General features: G+C 43.9%; 1 protein-coding gene across 1 annotated transcript in view; it reads left to right on the top strand.

Moving 5' to 3' along the window:
* The window catches only part of LOC126348744 (D-beta-hydroxybutyrate dehydrogenase, mitochondrial-like), a 75282-nt gene that overhangs the window by 17689 nt on the left and 30201 nt on the right, over positions 1 to 27392 (top strand). Inside the window, exon 2 of the mRNA XM_050002381.1 lies at positions 14283 to 14435. Coding sequence (XP_049858338.1) covers positions 14283 to 14435 — 153 coding nt within the window. The remainder of the gene's footprint in view (positions 1 to 14282; positions 14436 to 27392) is intronic.

Raw genomic sequence — 27392 nt, 5'->3', positions numbered from 1 at the left:
GTCAACAGTGGGTTTTCTCCAAAAATAAACGAAAAATGTACCTATTCAGAAAAACAGAAAAAAAATCACTTGTCGCCTTCCTGAGGGGCAATCTCCACTCCTTCCAAAATAATGATATAAATGTAGACCAGATGTCGCTTGAATTCAGAGAAATAGTATCAGCAGTAATTGAGAGATGTATACCAAATAAATTAACAAACGACGGAGCTGATCCTCCCTGGTACACAAAAGGGGTCAGAACAACGAAACTAACATGTCAAATATAAACAGACAAAAAAACCCAAGATTGGCGATCTTTTACAGAAGCTCGAAATTTAGCGCAAACTTCAATGCGAGATGCTTATAACAACAGTTTCCACAACGAAACATTATCTCGAAACCTGGCAGAAAATCCAAAGAGATTCTGGTCGTGTGTGAAGTATGTTAGCAACAAGAAACAAGCTTTCCTGCGCGATAGCAATGCAGATACTATCGAAGAAAGTGCTGCCAAAACAGAGTTACTAAACACAGCCTTCAGAAATGCCTACACAAAAGAAGAGGAAGTAAATAATCCAGAATTCGAATCGAGAACAGCTGCCAACATGTGTAACGTAGAAATAAATATCCTCGGAGTAGTGAAGCAACTTAAATAACTAAATAAAAGCAAGTCTTCTGGTCCAGACTGTATACCAATTAGGTTCCTTTCGGAGTATGCTGATACATTAGCTCCATACTTAAGAACCATATTCAACCGTTCGCTAGATTAAAGATCCGTACCCAAAGGCTGGAAAGTTACACAGGTTACATGCTGTTCATTTTTGGAACACAACCTACGATCATCTTAGAGACAGAGGTGATGACTCTTTCTGCAGGACCTGACCATCATTTTGCAGGGCAATGCTCAAGCGCGTAGAGTGCAAGCTGTTAGTGATTTGTTTGACTGATGGGGCTGCTAAGTGGTACAACACCTGCTGCACTCCCCTGACTTAAGCCCTCGTGAGTTCAACTCGATTTCTAACCTGAAGGAAAGACTTCACGGCATTCGCTTCAGATCTCCTACAAATTCGTCGGGCAATAGACCTCGCTGCTCGAACTGTCAACACAAATGGCACTGGTAAGAGTATCCTACGAATCCACATCGCTGTCAAAGGGTTACACACAATGCTGGTGACTGCCTTTAAGGTCAGTAAAACTTTGAAACACGTAACTATTTTGTACGAGCTGTAAATAAATAGTTGCCACTATTGAAGTTCCAACGCTCGTATTTTCTTGTTTTTTTGAATCGACGAGTACCCTACGTTGCTTCAGTTCCCTTCATTACGATAACTGCGGCAAGAACTGTAGCAATTTAGCACGCACAATCTCTGTAGAATCAAAAACGGTTCAAATGGCTCTGAGCACGATGAGACTTAACATCGGAGGTCATCAGTCCCCTAGAACTTAGAACTACACATCTGGCCATTAAAATTGCTACACCAAGAAGAAATTCAGATGGTAAATGGGTATTCATTGGATAAATATATTATACAAGAACTAACATGTGATTACATTTACATGCAATTTGGGTGCATAGATCCTGAGAAATCAGTACCCAGAACAACCACCTCTGGCCGTAATAACGGCCTTGATACGCATGGGCATTGAGTCAAACAGAGCTTGGATGGCGTCTACAGGTACAGCTGTCCATGCAACTTCAACAGGATACCACAGTCCATCAAAAGTAGTGACTGGCGTATTGTGACAAGCCAGTTGCTCGGTCACCATTGACCAGACGTTTTCAGTTGGTGAGAGATCTGGAGAATGTGCTGGCCAGGGCAGCAGTCGAACATTTTCTGTATCCAGAAAGGCCCGTACAGGACCTGCAACATGCGGTCGTGCATTATCCTACTGAAATGTAGGGTTTCGCAGGGATCGAATGAAGGGTAGAGCCACGGGTCGTAACACATCTGAAATGTAATTTCCACTGTTCAAAGTGCCTTCAATGCTAACAAGAGGTGACCGAGACGTGTAACCAATGGTACCCCATACCATCACTCCGGCTGATACGCCAGTACGGCGATGATGAATACACGCTTCCAATGTGCGTTCACTGCGATGTTGCCAAGACGGATGCGACCATCATGATGCTATAAACAGAACCTGGATTCATCCGAAAAAATGACGTTTTGCCTTCGTGCACCTAGGTTCGTCGTTGAGTACACCATCGCAGGCGCTCCAGTCTGTGATGCAGCGTCAAGTGTAACAGCAGCCATGGTCTCCGAGCTGATAGTCCATGCTGCTGCAAACGTCGTAAAACTGTTAGTGCAAATGGTTGTTGTCTTGCAAACGTTCCCATCTGTTGACTCAGAGATCAAGACGTGGCTGCACGATCCGTTACAGCCATGCGGATAAGATGCCTGTCATCTCGACTGCTAGTGGTACGAGGCCGTTGGGATGCAGCACGGCGTTCCGTATTACCCTCCTGAACCCACCGATACCATATTCTGCTAACAGTCATTGGATCTCGACCAACGGAAGTAGCAATGTCGCGATACGATAAACCGCAATCGCGATAGGCCACAATCCGACCTTTACCAAAGTCGGAAACGTGATGGTACGCATTTCTCCTCCTTACACGAGGCATCACAACAACGTTTCAACAGGCAACGCCGGTCAACTGCTGTTTGTGTATGAGAAATCGGTTGGAAACTTTCCTCATGTCAGCACGTTGTAGGTGTCGCCACCGAACCAACCTTGTGTGAATGCTCTGAAAAGCTAATCATTTGCATATCACAGCATCTTCTTCCTGTCGGTTAAATTTCGCGTCAGTAGCACGTCATCTTCGCGGTGTAGCAGTTTTAATGGCGAGTAGTGTACTTAAACGTACCTAACCTAAGGACTTCACAAACATCCATGCCCGAGGCAGGATTCAAACCTGCGAACGTAGCGGTTGCGCTGTTCCAGGCTGAAGCGCCTAGAAGCTCTCGGCCACAGCGGCCGGCTCTGTAGAATCATAGTGGTACAGTATCTCACCCGCTCTTGATACCTTTCCACTGTTCAGAAATTTCAGTTTAAACTAGTTAACTGTAGAGAATCACTGCATTTTCCGTTGAAACACCTTTCTAGTCTATCGGTCGCCTTTCAGGTATCCGCAGCGGCGTTCGTGTTAGCGAAAACTGAGTCCCCTCGCTGACACAGGACTGGCACGTTGCTCTCTGCAGGCGATGGTGACTGCGGCGCCAGCGTCTGGCCGCAGTGTCAGCTGCACTCGGCTGCAGGCGCCAGCCTCGCGCTCGTTTACCATTCTCCTCATACAGGTTCAAGGAGGGAACAGACGGTTCGGATGACTGGCCACTTGTGGCGGGCTATCATTGTCGACAAAGTCTCTATCGTGTTGAGCACTTGCGTTCTACACTTGGAGGAACCGTTCTACACTTGGAGGAACGCTGAAAATTCTGTTCACATTCCTATCGTCCTTCAAGTTGTAGTTATAAATACATTACGTAACGAGAACATCAGAACTGAAATTGCACTAGTAACTTAAGCAGTCAGTTACGGATCAGATTTCTGAATCGCGGTAGATGCAGATGCAGGCAGCCTTCATCATTTAATCGAGAAATCATGCGAAAAATTTATGGTCCTATATGAGAGGCGAAGGATTGCATAATACTAGGTAGTTATGAATTACAGGAACTGTTATTAGATAAAGATACAGTTAGCACATATTGAGAGGATGATGGCAGACATGATGCCAAAGAAGCCAAGGGGAAAAAAATTATTTCGACGCGGAAAAGGATGGTGAAGAGCGACATAGGTGAACTACGTGGTAGCTGTTCTTGCCGACATGTAGGTTCAAAGATATAGCAGACTCAAAAAACAGATGTTTGGAAGACAATGTACATCAACTTAATCAGTGTCAAAGCCGAAGAGGAAGATATAACTACATTATTCAAAATAACCCGTTTTACGGCTTAGCTGGTTTGTAAGTCCAGTCGAATGTGTGAACTTCTTTATTTTCGGATAATTGTGTGGTTCCTCACGTTTACTTGCCATGAAAGCGTCACAGGAGTCTTAAAAAGTTAGACTGGAAGATGCTACAAGAAAGGTTTTGAATGTTATGGAAGAGCTTACATTAATAAATGTTATATGAAGGAGGCAAAGGAGAGACGTAACATTCATTAATGAATACTGGCTAGTGGAGATAAGATGTACGAAGCGGTTACAAATAATAGTTAAATGAATCATATGCCTGCATTTTCATCATATGCCTGCATTTTCACCAGTACTCAACATAATTATCACGTGAAAATACTATTCAAAGAACAAAGTCGGAAATTTTACTTTATACTTAGATGCACTCCATGTACGCTGTAATACCATGAACGTCGAAAGTTTGTTTGATTCTTGACGAGCCCCTCCGCCCCCGAGCTGACATGGTGTAATGTGAAAAAAATGTGTGTGAAATCTTATGGGACTTAACTGCTAAGGTCATCAGTCCCTAAGCTTACACACAACTAACCTAAATTATCCTGAGGACAAACACACATACACACCCACGCCCGAGGGAGGACTCGAACCTCCGCCGGGATCAGCTGCACAGTCCATGACAGCAGCGCCTTACACCGCTCGGTTAATCCCGTGCGGCATGGTGTAATGTTCTCGACTGCAAGTGGGATATACGAAATGTTTTCTCGAAGAAGCTTCTCGAGAATGAACCATATAAAAAGACCAAATTTCATGTGCAAAAAGAACAGTACATTGATTTGGCAAGTCATGGTTGAGATACTCCCAGCCATTCGTATTCCATTTTGGCGACGTCCCTTTCTGTTTGAAAATAAGCTGTTCCTTCCCCTCCTCGCATCAAACAATGAATGTCCGACTACACGCGTTCCATGATAGTACTTTCAGCCAAGAGTAATAGGCCACACTCTTGTTCTTTAGAAATAGCGCAAACAAGATTTTTTTCGAGTCATCTCACCACACATGCGCACGGTTCACAGATAAATGAAATGGCGTTTAATCACTCATGAGGGTTCGTTCTGGCAAACCTTGTAAAATTCCGACAAATGAACACTCTTTTGCGGAACCATCAGGCTGCAGTTTGCATGCTGGGTCCACCGTTTCCCTCCCCTACAACTTCAGTCGCTGTTGACACTGGATTCTGCATCAGCTGACTGGTTTTCCGCGCCGATTTATGCTGGCTTCCTAGAGAACTTCCACGAACTTTGTCGACTGTATCTCAATCATCATTTGGCCTCGAAATTATACATACTACGCTGGGCGTTAGACATCAAAATTCGCTTAAAATTGTCAGTCGGATCAGAGGAACACAGCTCTTTTTCACAAGCTGACTGCGATTTGTCAGAAACGTCGCCATGTTATCCGACACACTATGTGATCAAAAGTATCCGGACCCAAGTCATTGTGGTACTGAACCACCCTTAGGGTTGAAGGCAGCTTCCACTCTCGCAGGGATGCGTTCAATCAGTTGCAGGAAGGTTTCTTGGGGAATGGCAGCCCATTCTTCACGGAGTACTGCACTGAAGAGAGGTATCGATGTCGGTCGGTGAGGACTGGCAGGAAGTCGACGTTCCAAAAGATCCCAACGGTGTTCTATAGGATTCAGGTCAGGACTCTGTGCAGGCCAGTCCGTTAAAGGGATGTTATTACCGTGTAACCACTCCGTCACAGGCCGTGCATTATGAACAGGTGCCCGACCGTGTTTGAAAGATGCAATCGCCATGCCCGAATTGCTCTTCAACAGTGGGACGCAAGAAGGTGCTTGAAACCTCAATGTATGCCTGTCCTGTGATAGTGCCACGCAAAACAACATGGGGTGCAAGACCCCTCCATGAAAAACACGACCACACCATAACACCACCGCCTCCGAAATTTTTATGTTGGCACTACACACGCTGGCAGATAACGTTCACCGGGCATTCGCCATAGCCACACCCTGCCATCGGATCGCCGCATTGTGTACCGTGATTCGCCACTCCACACAACGTTTTTCCACTGTTCAGTCGTTCAATGTTTACGCTCCTTACACCAAGGGAGGCGTCGTTTGGCATTTACCGGCGTGATGTGTGGCTTATTAGCAGCCGTTCGTCCATGAAACCCAAGTTTTCTCACCTCCCGCCTAACTTTCATAGTACTTGCAGCGGATCCTGATGCAGTTGGTAATTCCTGTGTGATGGTCTGGAGATATGTCTGCCTATTACACATTACAACTCTCCTCAACTGTAGGCGGTCTCCGTCAGTCAACAGACGAAGTCGGCCTGTAAGCTTTCGTGCTGTACGTGTGCCTTCACATTTCCACTTCACTATCACATCGGAAACCGTGGAGTGTGGAAATCTCGCGTACAGACGTATGGCACAAGTGACGTCCAATCACCTGACCAGGTTCGAAGTCCGCGGGTTCTGCAGCGCATCTCATTGTACTGCCTCACGATAATGATTACGGAGGTCGCTGATATGGAATACCTGGCAGTAGGTGGCAGCGAATGCACCTAATATGAAAAAAAAAATGTATGTTTTTGGAGGTGTCGGGATACTTTTGATCAAATAATGTATGTTAGTAAAATAGTCTCGTGTTTCTAGTCGCATCAAGTGATTAACTGCCGACGAGCTTTCGGCAGAGATCTCTTCAGCCATTGTTAAGTGATTGACTGTCGTCTGAAAGCCGCTGCTGTGCTTATACAGTCGCACCGCCGTCAGTGACGTCACTGGTGCCTAGTCCCGCGCCATAATGGCAATGTTTTGGTTGCGCGACCGTCGCGCCCACTTAAACTTCCCGGTCACGGAATAAGCCGCAGTCCGCCGTTTTTACTGAGCGTGTTGTCCGATATTTTGATCTCTATTGCTTCATGTATTACGCTGTCCCAGAAGCCGTTGGCCCGTTTAGCAATAGAAGTATCGTTCAATGCAATTCGGTGTCCGCTTTCCAATGCATACTCCGCTGCAGTAGATTTTTCGGGATAGCGTAGGCCGAAACACCTTTCATATTCTACGCGACGCTGTTTAATAGTACGGACAGTCTGACAGACATAAAACTGCCTACTCCTTCACGGTATTTCGTATATTCCCGGTGTTCCGAGGCCGACATCGTCTTTCACAGGCTTCATTAGTTGCCGGATCTTTTCTGGGGACCTGAAGACTGTACCAATTTTATGTTTCTTCCCTGTTATTAAGCCACAAACTGGGAAAAAACCAGTTTTCTTTGTGTCTCCTTCGGAGATCTCCTGTTTTCGAAGCCTAGCACAAACTTCTTGCGAAATTTCGCGGGCGCGGCAGTCGTGCAACCAAAACATTGCATGTATGCCACGAGACGAAGCACTCACTGACGGCGCTCCTATATAAACGCGGTAGCGGCATTCGGACGACAGTCAGTCACTTGACAATGACTGACGAGATCTCTGCCGAAAGATTGTGGGCAGTTAACTACTCGAAGCGGCTTGAAACCCGAGAGTATTTTATTAATGGATATAGCCGCGAAAGCCTGCATTCGTAAACAACGTACTTGTTTCCTGGTGGATGACATCTGTAAATAGTAACATCGAAATGTCAAAGTTCTCTCTTTTAGATGGATGTGAGATTATATGTTTATGTTCACTGGCGATGTGTCATTTGCAATCACCTTTATATATGTCAATGCTAATATTCTAAGTTTTCGATTTCTTCATGTTGGTTTATGGATGGATAGTGCGGTATTCAACAAAGGCCTTTGTCACTATGCCAAGTAATTGCGCTAGCTAAATCTCCAGTGCTCTCAGGTTTATGTTTTTAGATCTTATTATCTGTTTGTAAGCTATTTTGGCGCACTTAATTAGTATTAGTAACCTCATCTATCTGGCGTGTGAAATCCCCCAACAAGTCTCGCTTCTGGCACTGGTGATAGCAAGCGAGTTTGGTCCATCGTCAACCACAGAAGCGATATTTGGACAGAGGCAGAGCTACGAGACACGAAGGCTGTCCATAGGTATTCATTTTTTGTGGTCTGCAAATCCCGATACGAAAGGGAACATCCAGGGATGTAGAACGAGTCTAGATACACAGCAACAAAGAACAAGCGACTCGTAGAAACTTAATTTGTACACGTATTAATAATAAACTGTCATTGTACTGCTTAATGTTATTTGTGCTTATTCGAGCTAGTCTTAACCTAGTGAGTTACAAAGAAAGCAAATACTTCGAACAAAAACCTGTTGCTTTCTCAGTTATGTTAAATAGTTGCTATTTCTCCTGTTAGTAGTTTCGTGTTAGTTCGATTACATTGGTATTTTTCAAAGAAAGTATTATCTATAACTGTAAATACAGAAGTTCTGTTATAAGAGTACACCACAACTTATCATGTAGATCAATAAGGAATATTTCAGGCTGTTATGTAGCTAACATAAACTTTCCATTCTTGATTCTGGATAATCGGATAATTTGTAGAAAGAGTTGCTAATGACGAACATTTTTATATTTCTTTTGAACTGCTTGTGATTCCCAGTTTCTTGATAAATACGAGGCGTGTTTTTTAAGTAAGTACCGTTTTGAAATTAAAAAAAAAGACGTGCTAAGATATCTCAATAATTTTATTTTTACATGAAAGCCTGTACCTTAATGTACTTTTCTACATAATTTCCGTCGATATTGAGGCACTAGTCATAGCGTTGTACCAGTTTTTGAACACCAACCTCATAGAAGTCTGCCGCCTGACTTTTAACCACTGCATCACCACTGTTTTGACTTCGTCATAAAAACGCTGGCCGCCCAGGCGTTTCTTCAAGTGCAGGAACAGATGGTAGTCACTGGGCGCAAGATCGGGGAAGTACGGAGGATGATCTAGAGTTTCTCATAGAAAAGATGTGATGAGATCTTTGGTCTGATTCGCCACATGCGGACGGACATTGTCTTGCAGCAAAACGATGCCCTTGCTCAAGTTGCCACGTCTTTTGTTCTGAATTGAACGGCGCAGATTGTGCAATGTCGTACAGTAAGCTGGTGCATTGATTGTCTCATCACGAGGCAGAAATTCCACAAGCAATACTCCTTTTCTGTCCCAAAAACCTCACTTTTCTGGGTGAGTGTGAATGCCGCCATTCCATAGACTGTTGCTTTGATTCTGGTATGACGTAGGCCACCCATGTTTCATCTTGAAGAAACATTTGGGCGGTGAGCGTCTTCAAGATGATGACGAAGTCAAAACAGTGATGATGCAGTGGTTAACAAGTCAAGCGGCAGACTTCTATGAGGAGGGTATTCAAAAACTGGTACAACGCTGTGACAAGTGTCTCAGTATTGACGGAAATTATGTAGAAAAGTAGATTAAGGTACAGGCTTTCACATAAAAATAAAATTATTAAGATACCTTAGCACGTCTTTTTTTAATTTCAAAACGGTGCTTACTTAAAAAACACGCACCAATTAGAGCTGCAGTTGGCACCGCTGTGAAAAACGAACAGTTACAAATTGGTTATTTCAGGAACAGCTACGAGCTGCATGCCCTGTAGCGCGCATTGCGTCAACAGAAAACTACCGCCGTTTGTGACTTCAAGCGAAAGCTCACACGACGGCGGAGTGGAGGTCTGTTGCATTTCCTGATAAAAGCAGTTCTGCCTCGGTGCCAGTGATGACCGTGTGTTTTACACTTAGGTGTTAAAAGACATGGGATATCTCCTAATATCGTGTCGGGCCTCTTTTCGCCTGCCGTAGTGCAGCAACTCGGCGTGGCATCGACTCAACAATTCATTAGAAGACCCCTGCAGAAATATTGAGCCATGCTGCCTCTACAGCCGTCCACAATTGCGAGTGTGGCCAGTGCAGGATTTTGTGCAACAACTGACCTCTCGATTATTCCCGTAAATGTTCTTTGGGATTAATATCGGGCGATCTGGGTGGCCGAATCATTCGCTCGAATTGTCCCGAATGTTCTTCAAAACATCCCGAACAATTGTGGCCCAGTGACACGGAGCAGTCATGGCAACATGAAGTCAGTGAATGACTGCAAATTGTCTCCACGTAACCGCACGTAAACACTTCCAATAACTGATCAGTTCAATTGGACCAGAGGACCTAACCCATTCTGGGTCAGGGATTTTCTCTGCCTCGTGATGACTGGGTGTTGTGTGATGTCCTTAGGTCAGTTAGGTTTAAGTAGTCCTAAGTTCTAGGGGACTGATGACCATAGATGTTAAGTCCCATAGTGCTCAGAGACATTTGAACCATTTTGAACCCATTCTATGTAAAAAACAGCCCACATCATTATGGAGCCACTACCATCTTACGCAGTGTCTTGTTAACAACTTGAGTCCATGACTTCGTCGGGTCTGCCCAACAGTAGAACCCTACCATCAGTTCTTACCAACTGAAGGCGGAACTCATTCTCAGTTCACCGCTTTAGAGTCGTCTAGGATCCAGCCGGTACGGTCAAGAGTGCAGGAGTGACGCTGTAGTCATGTCGTTGCGGTTGCAAAGGCATTCGTTTCGGTCGTTTGCTGCAGTAGCCCATTAAAGCCAAATTTTCCCAACACTTTCGTAATGGATACGTTCGTCGTACGTAACACATTGATTGCTGGGGTTATTTCACGCGTTGTTGCCATCTGGCCCTGAACAACGAAAAACTTAGTGTAGATAAGAAATTTAGCGCCGGTTTAGTTTTGCTTCATCGGCGACATTATAAAGACGTATCTTTTTCTGCACTAAAGAAATTTCGTCTTTGATTAGCTGTATGCAGACGCTGGGAACAGCGATAAATCTCCTTTCTTTCTCGGAACTACTGGAAGCAAAACCAGATACTATTTATGTAACTTTGTGTTTTGTAACCAAACATCGGTTTTGTAATTAATGTTACAGAAAGATTTATAAGAAACAGAAGTAACACTGTAACTTAAAAAGTGAAAATCTATTACGATTTGTGCTACAAATTTGTCCTTTACTCAAATACAGAGTATGTTGCTGGAATGATGGCTACATTGAAAGATTTCATATACATCTTTTTCTATGATAGTGTTTATGGAAAGACTATAAAATAGGCGCAACTCCTGATGAATCTGAGTAACTGTAGATCATTTTGCGAATAAAAGATTGAGTGCAACTGGTGGTAGCAACGGTTTTCGAAGCCATCGTTGTTTGCTCTCATCCGCGGCCAAACGACTACTTACCCAAAGCAGTTATTCCTGTGGCTTGGTAAACAAACAACAGATGCCACTGTTTTCCTACTACTTTGTTCTGTCTGCCAACGTTAAAATACAAGCATACAACACTTTTACTGTATGTCTTGTAGATAAACTAATCAAGTTGCTCATAACAACATGTTTTGCTTTCAGAAATATCTCTCATATTATTGACCTTAAGACAAAAGTGTTAACTTATTCTACATATTTGCACTTTGTTATCTTACGGAATTATCTTGTAGTGGACTGCACCGGAAGTAAATAATTATTCAGCACAAACGAGCAGTAAGGCTACTGTGTTCAGTAGATAAATGCATGCATTCAAGACGCCTCCTTGAGGAACTTTGAATTCTTGCACTCACTTCCAAATGAATTTACTCGTTAGTGGTTATGGTTATTGACACTAAAAATCATTTTCAGTTGATCTGTCATCTACACAATCAAAACACAAGACACAAAAATAATTTCTATGTAGACTTGTCTAGGGACGTAAAGCGGTGTTACATACGCTGACGGAAATAAAAATCCCAACAAAAAGAAATAATTTAGTTGGAGTAATGAAGTTCTGGGAATAAATTTTTCTAGGCAACACTTTTAAGTGATTAACAACTTCACAGGTTAGTGTAAGCGCTAGAAATGCCGTTGCAAATGTGAAATGCTGGTACATTAATAACCTGTGTAGGCACCAGAAAGTTGAATGCAAGCAAACAAACATGCTCGATGTTTGTTCGTGTGATGGCGTCCATGGCTGTTGCACTTGCTTCGCCAAAACAGAGACGGTTAATACTGTTTGTGGAGACGCTGGAACTATCCCACGTGTGCTCGATTGGAGACAAATCTCGTGATCGAATTGGCCAAAGCAACATGTCGACGCACTGCAGACCATGTTGGGTTACAAAAACGGTATATGGGCGAGCGTTATCCTTTTGGAAAACTACCACTGGAATGCTGTTCATCAACGTCTTTGCAACAGGTCGAATCACCAGACTGATGCCGAAATCGCACCCCGGACCACAACTCCACGTGTAGGTCCAGTGTCTCTAGGCTGGTTGCAAGCGCGCACCCGACCACAGAGTCGTGTTGACTCTATTGTAATTTGTTATCCAACAGGACTCTAAGAAATTTTACACACATTGTTTCATTTAGTTTACGACCATTAATGCGTACTTGTGCCCGTAACAGATCACTTTTGCTTGTGAGGTGAAGACAAACTGCCTTCTGCGAAGCAGTAGTGCGCTTATTCAGCAACATATGTGCTGAAACTTTGTAGCAGATTAAAACTCGTCGGCCTCTAACACAGGTCCTTTGCCTTTCGTGGGAAAGTGCTCTACGAGGGGATTTGCCAACGCAGAAAAAACCAACATGGTCGTGGTGTATGGCAAGTGTAAAAAGATTGCAGTTCATTTTCGTACGGTGTATACGCGAAGATATCCCAAAAGACGTTCACCACCTCGGCACTTATTTCTCAACCTCATCAACCAGTTATGTGAAAGTGGTAGGGAATACCTAGGAAACAATTGTCGACAGATTAGCGGTCTATTAACGTTCTTGCTGCTGTTGCAGTTCATTGGTGGTTCATTGAACCCTCTACCAGGCACTTTAGTGTGAATAGCAGAGTAATCGCGTAGATGTAGATGTGAGTGCACTTGAGCCGTACGCTAGTTCCGCACCAACACAAGACGGAGTGGAATAAGTCAGACAAGTGTCCTGTGCCTTCTCCATCGCCATAGGCTCCATCCCTATTATAATTCTTGCCTGGGAGAGCGTTTTCCCGAGAAAGGCAAAGGTACTGCGTTGGAGTCCTGTCCTGCACACTGGATTCCGTAGAAATATTGCAACACTTGAGGCAATACTGACTCTACGACTTATCTTAGAAGAAAGATTAAGGAAAGGCAAACCTACGTTTCTAGCATTTGTAGACTTAGAGAAAGCTTTTGAAAATGTTGACTGGAATACTCTCTTTCAAATTCTGAGGATGACAGGGGTAAAATACAGGGAGCTAAAGGCTATTTGCAATTTGTACAGAAACCAGATGGCAGTTATAAGAGTTGAGGGGCATGAAAGGGAAGCAGTGTTTGGGAAGGGAGTAAGAAGGGTTGTAGCCTATCTTCGATGTTATTCAATCTGTATATTGAGCAACCAGTAAAGGAAACAAAAGAAAAATTCAGAGTAGGAATTAAAATCCATGGAGAAGAATTAAAAACTTTGAGGTTCACCGGCGACATTGTAAATCTGTCAGAGACAGCAAACAGCAAAGGACTTGGAAGAGCAGTTGAACGGAATGGACAGTGTTTTGAAAGGAGGATATAAGATGAACATCAACAAAAGCAAAACGAGAATAATGGAATGTAGTTGAATTAAGTCCTGTGATGTGGGAATTGGAATAGGAAATGAGACACTTCAATTAGTAGATTAGTTTTGCTATTTGGGGAGCAAAATAACTCATGATGGTCGAAGTAGAGAAGATATAAAGAGTAGACTGGCAATGGCAAGGAAAGCGTTACTGAAGAAGAGGAATTTGTTAACATCGAATAGAGATTTAAGTGTGAGGAAGTCGTCTCTGGAAGTATTTGTATGGAGTGCAGCCATGTATGGAAGTGAAACATGGACGATAAATAGTTTGGAGAAGAAGACGATAGAAGCTTTCCAAATGTGATGCTACAGAGGAATGCTGAAGATTAGATCGGCAGATCACATAACTAATGAGGAGGTATTGAATAGAATTGGGGAGAACAGAGATTTGTGGCACAACTTGACTAGAAGAAGGGATCGACTGGTAGAGCATATTCCGAGGCATCAAGGGATCAACAATTTAGTATTGGAGAGCAGCGTGGAGAGTAAAAATCGTAGAGGGAGACCAAGAGATGAATACACTAAGCAGATTCAGAAAGATGTAGGTTGCAGTAGGTACTGGGAGATGAAGAAGCTTGCACAGGATAGAGCAGCATGGAGAGCTGCATCAAACCAGTCTCTGGACTGAAGACCACAACAACAACAACAAATTTTATATCATCTTGGAAGTCATACGAAGCTGCATGGTAAGTTTCAGTTTGAACTCTTGGTTCGTACGCTTGTCATCAGCAAACTTTAAAGTCATTGGAATATGAAGTATTTATGTTGAAGAGCGGACTGATTGTGGGTGGTTGGTGGGCGGCTTGGTTGCAGGGTTCCACGCGCTGGTGAACAACGCGGGCGTGATGGTGTTCGGCGAGTTCGAGTGGCAGACCGAGGCCCAGGTGCGCCACCAGCTGGAAGTCAACCTGCTGGGCGCGATGCGTGTCACGCACGCCTTCTGCCCGCTGCTCCGCAAGTACGCAGGTACGCCACGGCCGCTCGCGCGTCGGCGCCCGCCGCGATGCACCAACGTCCCGGGTCAAAACTGTCTGCCAGTCCGCAGCACGCGCCAGAGCTATTGGTGTCGTTAACGTTAAGTGCCTACTACACATTCGTCCACGCCTTTTTTTCGGACTTGTCGAATCACGTAATTCTCCGAAGCTACAAGTCTGAAAACATCGGATAGATTGTGTTCATTTTTCAGTTATCTCCCAACTCTTGCAGTTAAGAAATACTGCAACAAATACTGGTTCTTTCTTGGTTGGTTTGAACTGTGGAGCTCAGCTTCTAGATTATTTAGCACTCATCCATTTATTTTATTTTATTTTTATTTTTTGTTTGTTAAAGCATGTAAGAGGTTTCTTTGTGATATGTTAAAATACACTACTGGGCAGTAAAATTGCTACACCAAGAGGAAATGCAGATGATAAACGGGTATTCATTGGACAGTTATATTATACTAGAACTCACATGGGATTACATTTTCACGCAATTTGGGTGCATAGATCCTGAGTAATCAGTATCTACAACAACCACCTGCGGCCGTAATAACGGAGTCAAACAGAGCTTGGGTGGCGTGTACAGGTACAGCTGCCCATGCAGCTTCAACACGATACCACAGTTCAAGAGTAGTGACTGGCGTACTGTGACGAGCCAGTTGCTCGGCCACCATTGACCACACGTTTGACGGCCGGAGTGGCCTAGCGGTTCTAGGCGCCTCAGTCTGCAACCACACGATCGATACGGTCGCAGTTCCGAATCCTGCCTCGGGCATGGGTGTCTTTGACGTCCTTAGGTTAGTTAGGTTTAAGTAGTTCTAAGTCCTAAGGGACTGATCACCTCAGAAGTTAAGTCCCATAGTGCTCAGAGCCATTTTTGAACCAGACGTTTTAATTTGGTGAGAGATCTGGAGAATGTGCTGGCCAGGGCAGCAGTCGAACACTTTCTGTGTCGAGAAAGCCCCGTATAGGACCTGCAACATGCGATCCTGCATTATCCTGCTGAAATGTAGAGTTTCGCAGGGATCGAATGAAGGGTAGAGCCACGGGTCGTAACACATTTGAAATGTAACGTCCACTGTTCAAACTGCCGTCAATGCGAACAAGAGGTGACCGAGACGTGTAACCAATGGCACGCCATACCATCACGCCGGGTGATACGCCAATATGGCGAGGACAGATACACGCTTCCAATGTGCTTTCACCGCGAAATCGCCAAACACGGATGCGACCATCATGATGCTGTAAACAGAACCTGGATTCATCCGAAAAAATGACGTTTTGCCATTCGTGCACTCAGGTCCGTCCTTGAGTACACCATCTCAGGCGCTCCTGTCTGTGATCCAGAGTCAAGGGTAACCGCAGCCATGGTGTCAGAGCTGGTAGTCCATGCTGCTGCAAACGTCGTCGAACTGTTCGTGCAGATGGTTGTTGTCTTGCATACGTCCCCATCTGTTGACTAGGGATCGAGACGTAGCTGCATGATCCGTTACAGCAATGCGGATAAGATGCCTGTCATCTCGACTGCTAGTGATACGAGGCCGTTGGAATCCAGCACGGCGTTCCGTATTACCCTCCTGAACCCACCGATTCCATATTCTGCTAACAGTCATTGGATCTCGACCAACGCGAGCAGCAATGTCGCGATACGATAAACCACAATCGCGATAGGCTACAATCCGACCTTCATCAAAGTCGGATACGTGATGGTACGCATTTCTCCTCCTTACACGAGGCATCACAACAACGTTTCACGAGGCAACGCCGGTCAACTACTGTTTGTGTATGAGAAATCGGTTGGGAACTTTCCTCATGGCTGCACGTTGTAGGTGTCGCCACCGGCTCCAACCTTGTGTGAATGCTATGAAAAGCTAATCATTTGCATATCACAGCATCTTCTTCCGTCGGTTAAATTTCGCATCTGTAGCACGTCATCTTCGTGGTGTAGCAATTTTAATGGCCAGTAGTGTAATAGCTGCTCTTATAAGATCAAGTAACTCTCGATTAAATGTCCAATAATAGATAAATGTAGCTAACTGATCCCTGACAAAAAGAAAGGTAAAACAGAACAGGAAAGAGTGAGCTACTCTGAAATATTATAAATCTTTCGATTTTTCTTCTTCACATGCCAGCAAGCCTACTGACTCCAACATACATGCACACACACACACACGAGCCCCACATATTTTTACGTTTCATAAATTCATAATGATGACATAAAATAACCTTTCACAGTGAATACTGAAATAAGAGTATTTAAAACTGTTTTCAGGCATACGTGACTGGCTTACCACTGTACGGGCCTCCGTGCACTGGGCAGCAGGCTGCGGCAACCAAAACTTTGAGCCCCCAGATCCAAACAACCAGCCCACGACCATCACGACCGCGAGTCAGAAGCGAGAGGGTCCAGTTGAAGGGCGGACATGTTGTGATTGTTTAACTTTTGTTTCATAAGAAACGCAGATACTGGATCGTCCCTAAATTCTGAAGCGACAGTCAAAGGACATATTTCAAAATCATTTCAAGAATGTTCGAAACTACTCGTAGCGTTGTTTTTTTTTTCAGTTGTATAGAAGTTACAGCTGTCATTTGACAACCTACTGAAAAACGCAACACAATCAATTATGTGTGAAAGTACTCATATTTTTGCATATATAACCCCAGAGCGCGACGGACTCAGTGAAGTGTGGCAACAAGTGCAGGCACTGGTCCTTCCTCTAGCGCTGCATCCACTCAATCAGGTGGATTAGTGCTTAGCAGTTTGGATTCACATTAGGGAGGACGGCGGTTCAGAGCCACGTCCGTCCATCCAGATTTAGGTTTCCTGTGACTTCCCTACATCGCCCCAGGCAAATGCCGGACTGGCTCCTTTCAAAGTGCGTGGCGATTTTCTTCCCCATCTTTGACCAAACCGAGTGTCGACGGGACGTTACACTCAGTCTTCCTTCCGTCCTCCCTTCAGAGCTGCACCACAAGCAAATCGTAGGATTCTTCGGCTGGCTGTGTTGAATCGACGACTGACAACAGCTGACGTCCGCGCGGAAGTTACAGGTAGAGTGTCATTACGAACTATTGGAAAAAGCTTACTTAAAACAAAACTTGGATCTCAAGTTGCGCGAATGCACTCAGAACACAAAATCTAAAAGTTAAATTCTTTTGGTGTCGGAGGGGGCCAACACATAAACCCTTGAAATGGAGGAAGAAGACGACGTTGAACGTTGTTGGGCGTCGTTTGCCGATGCTTCCGTACCATAACAGACACTTGCATAGTGTATAACCAGAGTCGACTGGGATATTGAGTGCGTCTGTGGTGGTCAGCGACGACTATCAGCTTTTCTATAGACAGCGTAGTGAAACGCCATAGATATTAGCGATTTTCAAGATTGTAGCCCACCATCTACGGAAAGCGTGGTGTGCGGAGCTATTATATATTTACCAGCTGTTGAATGTAACCTCAGAGCTAACCAGTATCTGGAAAGAACGGTAGATCTTGCTGTCAGACGGTTCACGACCAGGGCAAAAAATGGCGTATTCCAGCAGGATAACGCAAGATCCCATGTTGCGATACACAGCGCAGACACTTCGAGGAACGTCCGCATCCTCGAGTGGCCTGCCTCATCCGCTGATTTGTGACCCGCGGAACATGCCTGGGATGCGATGGGAAGGCGTTTACTTTAATACCAACCTACAACTTATAGTACTCATGAAATGACACAGCATGTGTCTTAAGCAACAGCAATAAATTCCCCAATGTAACATTCAAATGTTGTTTGCTTCCATGTAACATTGAAAACGTGAGTACGTTTGTGGCTATGGGGGAAACATCACATCCCATACTGATGTTAATGATGGACATCAGCTCTGAATAAAATGAGAGTTTAATCATTAAATACCCATTTGTGACCAATGTATCTACAAGGTTAGTTAAATGCAGGATTGGTGCTTCTTGCTGTATGACTTTCCATTTCCATCGATGTATCGCTACTTTTCGGCTTTTTATTTCGTATATGAATTTCTTCGTGTCGAGAGTCATCGCGATTTCCCTAAATAAGCATGTTGTGCACGAACCGATAGATGCAGTCGAGGCGGCGTAATCGCACGTGCCGGTGGCCATTCAGGCAGACGACGTAAACCAACACTTCGTTATATCTTCAAGTTTACTTTGGTTTTTCTAACTTCATAAATGAGAACCTGCGAACTCCATTGTCGACACTAACAAGAGTTTTATGTCAAGAAATAGGGTGCTGCGCTAGTGAAATACTGTGTGCGGATGTTAAAACTGACGATGCCTGCCAAGTTCAGTGGCACACTCTAGAAATACTGTATTGCTATCCCAAAGGTCTGATCTTCAGATTCACATTAATATTATGTGTTTCATGTATCCCTTTTTTAACCTATGGTAGTCATTTGTACAAATGAAAAATTCCACGTTGCACGAGGGCACGGAATCCAAGTTAGACGGGATAAGAAAGTTAAAGTTAGTTTTGTATCACCTACTAATTTCAGTTGCACTGGACCTCAGTGGTAGAGAAACATCCGTGGACGCATGGGTGTTTTGTAAGCAGTCTCCTTTGTGGACGTCGTCTTTGTTATTGCAGTTCGCCGCTTTGCAAACGTGGAATCAGTTTCTTTTTCAGTTTGGGTCTTTATTTCGTCGACGGTTGCACTTTCTTCCTCCATACTAATCGCATATTATTGGGAATGTTATGGAGTGTTTACTTAGCTATCCGCAAACAGAGCACACCAGTTCTTTCAGAGGCGTTCTTTCAAAAAAACATAACGCTTCAAATCAAGCTTTTGTGGACAAACAATGTACCGGGGTCAACGATAAATTTCGTGGGTCCATTTAATATGCGATGCACGTGTTTGAAAACTTGCAAATCTCTTAAACTCTTTGCTACGAAATCGATTTTGAATGTAACCGCCAGGAAGAGACACAGTACCGTTAGCTGACTGCAGACACATTTTTCGGTTCTTAACAAATGACGCCGGCCCCTGTGGCCGAACGGTTCTAGGCACTTCAATCTGGAACCGCGCGACCGCTACGGTCGCAGGTTCGAATCCTGCCTCGGGCATGGACGTGTGTGATGTCCTTAGATTAGTTAGGTTTAAGTAGTTCTAAGTTCTAGGGGACTGATGACCTCAGATGTTAAGTCTCATAGTGCTCAGAGCCATTTGCACCATTTAATAAATGACAAAGATGCATTTCTTACGACAGCAACGGCAGAACCGATGTCGGTCGGCTACGAAGGACAAGTACTCCAGATTTCCTAGAGGGCTAACTGCTATGAGCTTTTGATGTCGGACTGGCTGCCGCACCGGAGTTGTCTACGGTGCGGATTCTCTAAAGAGCCAACCCCTCTGACATGCGTAAGTACTAAGTACCTATGACCAAACAATTTAGAGAGGAGTCATGGCACTAAACAACATTTTAAAACTCTCGTCACCATCACTTAAAATGGTGGGCTAATTATGGTGACTCCCTCTCAGCAGTAAATTAAAGTGCAATGAATTAAATGTGGAGTACGGAGAGTGATACATAACAAGTATCGTATCCTGGAGGGGCTTGTCGCTAGAAAGGGAACATGTGTGAATGGGAAGTGCCCTATTCGAAGTCTGTTGATATAGTTTTTCATTATTCTGGTTTCGGATCGTGTGCTTAAAATGAGTGATGCAGCAGTTCCTGGTCCATGGTGTACAAGACCTATAACTCACCAGAAAAAGCTAACAGCAGTGCAAAGTGTTAACACAAAAAGGGTAGGGGAATCTTATGGCTACACTGCTTGGAGGAGGTGGAGCGTGTTCCCAGCGACATTCTTAGTACCAGAAGGAGCTTCCACTTCTCTCACTCTCTCTGACAGAGCTCAAGAAAAGGAGTCCGCAGAGTAGGACTACATACTGTGAGGCACTTGCCAGCTGAGGAACTCAGCCGGTCCCCCCAGTATGCTGGTCTCTAGGGAAGTATCCATGCAGTTAGATACGGTGTGAAATACCGAGGTCCTCTCGAGAGTAGTCGTGAATGGCAAGGATTCGGGTTCGAGCCTCATTCGGCGCACATTTATCGTCTATCAGGAAATTTGTCACTGCATTCATGGAGCATTTGAATGCTAGCCGGAAAGAGAATCAATATCACCCGAACTCTCGTTCCCGTCTTCGGTGTACTGTATAGCGTTGAATAATAGAAACTGCAAGTCTCGTTGTTTTGCAGTTTTCATGTAAGTTTCTCAGCAGAGAGACTGTGCGGTCTCTCATTTCAAGATTGAAATGCCTGTCTGAAGATTGTATAAATTGTTATATTTTATAGGTTTTAATAACGTCGGCTAAAAATCTTAGTATTGTGTACACAGTACTGACTTTATTTGTGCTGAGCGTGCAGTCCGTGTAAGTGTCGCCGTTGTATATTGTTGTGTAGGAAGAGATCGCAGATTTGCTTAAATTGTATCGACGTGGAGCCTTCACTCGAAGTAGTTTGTCTCGGGCGAAGCGCCGGAACTCTAATAGTCACTGTCATCTAAAATGGGCTGCTGTTATACGTCACCCAGAAAATCAAGCTTAATCACGTTTAAGTAACGCAGCCGAAATTTTACAAGGACTGCGACTTACTTTTACACGACATTGGTGTTGATCAGAAAATACTGTCAGAAAAAATTAGTTCACCCTTGTAGAGGTTTCTAATTGACTGAAGATTTATTGTTGCAACAGTGCATATGGAGTTCAAGAAATTATAGCATGTACAAATCAATAGCACAAACGGTTCTGACGTACCAGGTATCGACCCATGCCGCAACACCCGGTTTAGTACGTAGTGTAGCCTCCACGGGTAGCAATGCAGGCACTGATCCTGCATCCACTCCATCGTACAGATGCTGATTACTGACCTGGGATACGTTATTCCACGCCCGCCCGACATGTTCACGTAGTTCTGTGAAGGCGCGTTTCCATTGAGCTAAGAACATGTTTTTGTTCGGAACAATGTGTGCAACTTGTTCCCTCAACATGTTGGCAACATTGTTCGCATTCCCGTCTACACTAGCGACCAACATTTCTACGTATTCGCGTAATCTGCTGCGATGAACGGATAGGTTGCTTTCTGTATTCCCATCAAGAGATACGTCATGTCAAGTGAAGAGGAACAATTAATGACATTTGGTGCTGCATTTTATTTATTTTTTTTTTTTTTTTTTAATCATTCTACTGACTGGTTTGATGCGCCCTCCACGAATTCCTTTCCTGTGCTAACCTCTTCATCTCAGAGTAGCACTTGCAACCTACGTCCTCAATTATTTGCTTGACGTATTCCAATATCTGTCTTCCTCTACAGTTTTTGCCGTCTACAGCTCCCTTTTGTACCATGGAAGTCTTTCCCTCATGTCTTAGCAGATGTCCTATCATCCTGTCCCTTCCCCTTATCAGTGTTTTCCACATATTCCTTTCCTCTCCGATTTTGCGTAGAACCTCCTCATTCCTTACCTTATCAGTCCACCTAATTTTCAACATTCGTCTATAGCACCACATCTCAAATGCTTCGATTCTCTTCTGTTCCCGTTTTCCCACAGTCCATGTTTCACTACCATACAATGCTGTACTCCAGACGTACATCCTCAGAAATTTCTTCCTCAAATTAAGGCCGGTATTTGATATTAGTAGACTTCTCTTGGCCAGAAATGCCTTTTTTGCCATAGCGAGTCTGCTTTTGATGCCCTCCTTGCTCCGTCCATCATTCGTTATTTTACTGCCTAGGTAGCAGAATTCCTTAACTTCACTGACTTCGTGACCATCAATCCTGATGTTAAGTTTCTCGCTGTTCTCATTTCTACTACTTCTCATTACCTTCGTCTTTCTCCGATTTACTCTCAAACCATACTGTGTACTCATTAGACTGTTCATTCCGTTCTGCAGATCATTTAATTCTTCTTCACTTTCACTCAGGATAGCAATGTCATCAGCGAATCGTATCATTGATATCCTTTCACCTTGTATTTTAATTCCACTCCTGAACCTTTCTTTTATTTCCATCATTGCTTCCTCGATGTACAGATTGAAGAGTAGGGACGAAAGGCTACAGCCTTGTCTTACTCCCTTCTTAATACGAGCACTTCGTTCTTGATCGTCCACCCTTATTATTCCCTCTTGGTTGTTGTACATATTGTATATGACCCGTCTCTCCCTATAGCTTACCCCTACTTTTTTCAGAATCTTGAACAGCTTGCACCATTTTATATTGTCGAACGCTTTTTCCAGGTCGACAAATCCTATGAACGTGTCTTGATTATTCTTTAGCCTTGCTTCCATTATTAGCCGTAACGTCAGAATTGCCTCTCTCGTGCCTTTACTTTTCCTAAAGCCAAACTGATCGTCACCTAGCGCATTCTCAATTTTCTTTTTCATTCTTCTGTATATTATTCTTGTAAGCAGCTTCGATGCATGAGCTGTCAATCTGATTGTGCGATAATTCTCGCACTTGTCAGCTCTTGCCGTCTTCGGAATTGTGTGGATGATGCTTTTCCGAAAGTCAGATGGTATGTCGCCAGACTCATATATTCTACACACCAACGTGAATAGTCGTTTTTTTGCCACTTCCCCTAATGATTTTAGAAATTCTGATGGAATGTTATCTATCCCTTCTGCCTTATTTGACCGTAAGTCCTCCAAAGCTCTTTTAAATTCCGATTCTAATACTGGATCCCCTATCTCTTCTAAATCGACTCCTGTTTCTTCTTCTATCACACCAGACAAATCTTCACCCTCATAGAGGCTTTCAATGTATTCTTTCCACCTATCTGCTCTCTCCTCTGCATTTAACAGTGGAATTCCCGTTGCACTATTAATGTTACCACCGTTGCTTTTAATGTCACCAAAGGTTGTTTTGACTTTCCTGTATGATGAGTCTGTCCTTCCAAGAATCATATCTTTTACGATGTCTTCACATTTTTCCTGCAGCCATTTCGTCGTAGTTTCCCTGCACTTCCTATTTATTTCATTCCTCAGCGACTTGTATTTCTGTATTCCTGATTTTCCCGGAACATGTTTGTGCTTCCTCCTTTCATCAATCAACTGAAGTATTTCTTCTGTTACCCATGGTTTCTTCGCAGCTACCTTCTTTGTACCTATGTTTTCCTTCTCAACTTTTGTGATTTCCCTTTTCAGAGACGTCCATTCCTCTTCAACTGTGTTGCCCTCTGCGCTATTCCTTATTGCTGTATCTATAGAGTTAGAGAACTTCAAACGTATCTCGTCATTCCTTAGAACTTCTGTATCCCACTTCTTAGCGTATTGATTCTTCCTGACTAATGGCTTGAACTTCAGCTTACTTTTCATCACTACTATATTGTGATCTGAGTCTGCTCCTGGGTACGCCTTACAATCCAGTATCTGATTTCGGAATCTCTGTCTGACCATGATGTAATCTAATTGAAATCTTCCCGCATCTCCCGGCCTTTTCCAAGTATACCTCCTCCTCTTGTGATTCTTGAACAGGGTATTCGCTATTACTAGCTGAAACTTGTTACAGAACTCAATTAGTCTTTCTCCTCTTTCATTCCTTGTCCCGAGCCCATATTCTCCTGTAACCTTTTCTTCCACTCCTTCCCCTACAACTGCATTCCAGTCGCCCATGACTATTAGATTTTCGTCCCCCTTTACATACTGCATTAGCCTTTCAATATCCTCATACCCTTTCTCTATCTGTTCATCTTCAGCTTGCGACGTCGGCATGTATACCTGAACTATCGTTGTCGGTGTTGGTCTGCTGTCGATTCTGATTAGAACAACCCGGTCACTGAATTGTTCACAGTAACACACCCTCTGCCCTACCTTCCTATTCATAACGAATCCTACACCTGTTATACAATTTTCTGCTGCTGTTGATATTACCCGATACTCATCTGACCAGAAATCCTTGTCTTCCTTCCACTTCACTTCACTGACCCCTACTACATCTAGATTGAGCCTTTGCATTTCCCTTTTCAGATTTTCTAGTTTAACTACCACGTTCAAGCTTCTGACATTCCACGCCCCGACTCGTAGAACATTATCCTTTCGTTGATTGTTCAATCTTTTTCTCATGGTAACCTCCCCTTTGGCAGTCCCCTCCCGGAGATCCGAATGGGGACTATACCGGAATCTTTTGCCAATGGAGAGATCATCATTACACTTCTTCAACTACAGGCCATATGCCCTGTGGATATACGTTACGTGTCTTTAATGCAGTGGTTTCCATTGCCTTCTGCATCCTCATGCCGTTGATCATTGCTGATTCTTCCGCCTTTGGGGGCAATTTCCCACCCCTAGGACAAGAGAGTGCCCTGAACCTCTATCCGCTCCTCCGCCCTCTTCGACAAGGCCGTTGGCAGAATGAGGCTGACTTCTTATGCCGGATGTCTTCGGCCGCCAATGCTGAGATAAGAGAGATTTAATTTTTTTTGTCCACTTCACTGCTGCTAATGCCAAGCGCCGCAGCAACTTTTTGGAATGAATCATGTTTGATTTTAGTATTTTTGTAACTTGCGCAACGTACATTCCACAGGCACTCCACTGTCTTATAGAGCGATATCAGTTGGAAAATTTTGTCTCGTGACCACTCCATTTCGAATAAAAACGAAGGGTCATAAAATGAACGCACCACTACACTCCAGCAAAACAAACACCAAAACACTCACTCAGAGCAAATGAACACAATCGCTGCGTGGCGGAATTTAGTGGTGGCAGGCCACGAACAATATTTCTTTGATCTCTACCCACGCAACCACGGAACATTGATTTTGTGTTGCGAACATGTTGCGAACGTCGGTAGTCCATTAGTAGCCACGAACAATGTTGTGAACAATGTTGCGAAGTCAGTGTAAACGCGCCTTAAGAGTTGGTTGACGAGTCGCACGAGTCTGTTCTCGGCCCATCATATTCCACAGGTGCTCGATTAGGGACAATTCTGGAGAAGTTGCTACACGTCGTGCAAGGCACGTTATCACGGACAGCATTATAGTGTTGGTACACCACGTCACATTTCTGTTGGAAGAACGACAAAAGAACAGGTCTAACAACATTCTGCATGTACGGAGAGCTGCTTACCGTCTGCTCCAGAAACACCAACGGTGAACGAGAATCTTCTGGAGGCATCAGTAGAGCCGTGCACGTCGATGATGTGGCGTGAGCGGAAGACAAAATAGAGGTTTGCGTGCCCGAAGTGCCACTGCTAATAACCAATTGGTAACAGTTCGTGTTCACACCTCTGGGTTCACGAGCCCTCTTACCTGTGCCTTGGTAGCTGCACGACCTGTCAACTGCTGCCCTTACAATACGACTGTACTGGCGGTCGTCTGTGCTACGCGGACGTCCGGAACATCGTACATGATTGTGAGAATGTTCGCGTGACCACTGATACCACCATCATTGCATTACTGACGTAGCACTTTGAACTTGTATGGCAATTCTCAGAAGGACCCGTTCTGCTTTTACTGCATTTCTACTCGAAACAAAACACTCCCCTCCTCTTTTTTAGAGACATCTCTTGATGTCTAGTGGCCAATTCCTCGTTACAAAGCGCTATCCGAATAGTCTATTACCTGTCGGAGTCTATCTCGGGATCTTCGGCCAATGTTTAACATTCTTCTTGGTATTTTGCCAGCACAAGTAGCAGGCATTGTGGAAGGTTCCTCTCCATTGTCGGTGGATCCACCACCAGCAATAAAAAATGAATCTCTGAGAATGCCAGTCACCCCTGCTGGCGAAACTTTGGAAAAATTGTTAAACAGAGCTTCTGAGACAGAAGTCACAGCCAAGATGTTGCATTTTTTGTGGCGTGCCAGTGAATGTGCTTTCAGTAACCTTCCTCACTCTGAGGCAAAGGTACTTGAACGATAAGCAGAGGTTATGTCTTATGTCTTATTTGCGTGTAGTGCTTTGTTCTCTTTATCTCTTTAATGCCATCAACCACGCTGAGCGAGCATTGTTACTGGTTTGTGGAAAGAATAAAACTTGCGAGTGAAGATTCATTTCCTTTCCTAGAATGCTGAAACACTTTTCAACTTGGTACCCCAAATCTAATAATCAATTTAGAAAAACTTAATTAGAAGGGAGGAGGGAGGGTTGGGGAATAATACAGCAACCACGTCGAGGTCATGTGAGGCGAATCTCAGTCTTAGGTTGAAAAAGGCTGGAACAAACGGGTTATGGTATTGTCCCCCACACCAGATTCGTCTCAAGCCATCTACGACAACCGAGGAAAAATCCAAATGACGCTGTCGAACAGAGTTTTGAATCCCACTCCACCTGAATACTAGATCAGTGTGTTAACACCTCACCCGATGAAATGTAGGCGAGGAAGATTTCTTACATATGTACAAGTGTCGTCTGTGTGCTCCAGATGTTACAGTCAATTATATCTTAAGAACAAGCTTCACCAACTGCAACATGGTCGCGTATACAAACAGTGATACAATACTGTCACATGTTTTTTATTCCAGTCTTTGATCACAATATCAATTCTTTAGACGATGACCGGTCTCAGTCCGTAATGATCGTCCTCAGATCTTTTTTACACCATCTCACTAGGACTTAGTGTAAATGTCACTTTAGGACTTCGTGTAAAAAAGATCTGAGGATGGTCATTACGGACTGAAACCGGTCATCGTCTAAAGAATTGATATTGTGATCAAAGAATGGAATAAAAAACATTTTAAGAACAAGTGCTCATAATGTAAGCTTAATGTTTAGAGACTGTCTTGAAGAGCCATTGCCACTTGAGCCTGAGAGCCGTATGATGAGGAAATGGAACTAGAGTGATACGATTTTTAGAACATTGGTTACAGCTTGCGGTTAAATAGTTAGGCATCCCGTATTAAAGACACACCACACCGAAAAATCAAGTAGCAAAAACAGTTTTGAAGCAGATGATTATCTAAGTCAGAAACATGCTGTAAGAGTTATCTGTCGACAGAGCTCCAAT

Source organism: Schistocerca gregaria, chromosome 1 (assembly GCF_023897955.1).
Source record: "Schistocerca gregaria isolate iqSchGreg1 chromosome 1, iqSchGreg1.2, whole genome shotgun sequence".
Lineage (NCBI taxonomy): Eukaryota > Metazoa > Arthropoda > Insecta > Orthoptera > Acrididae > Schistocerca > Schistocerca gregaria.
The sequence above is the reverse complement of the archived record's forward strand: the minus strand, read 5'-3'. Positions and strand labels throughout refer to the sequence as shown.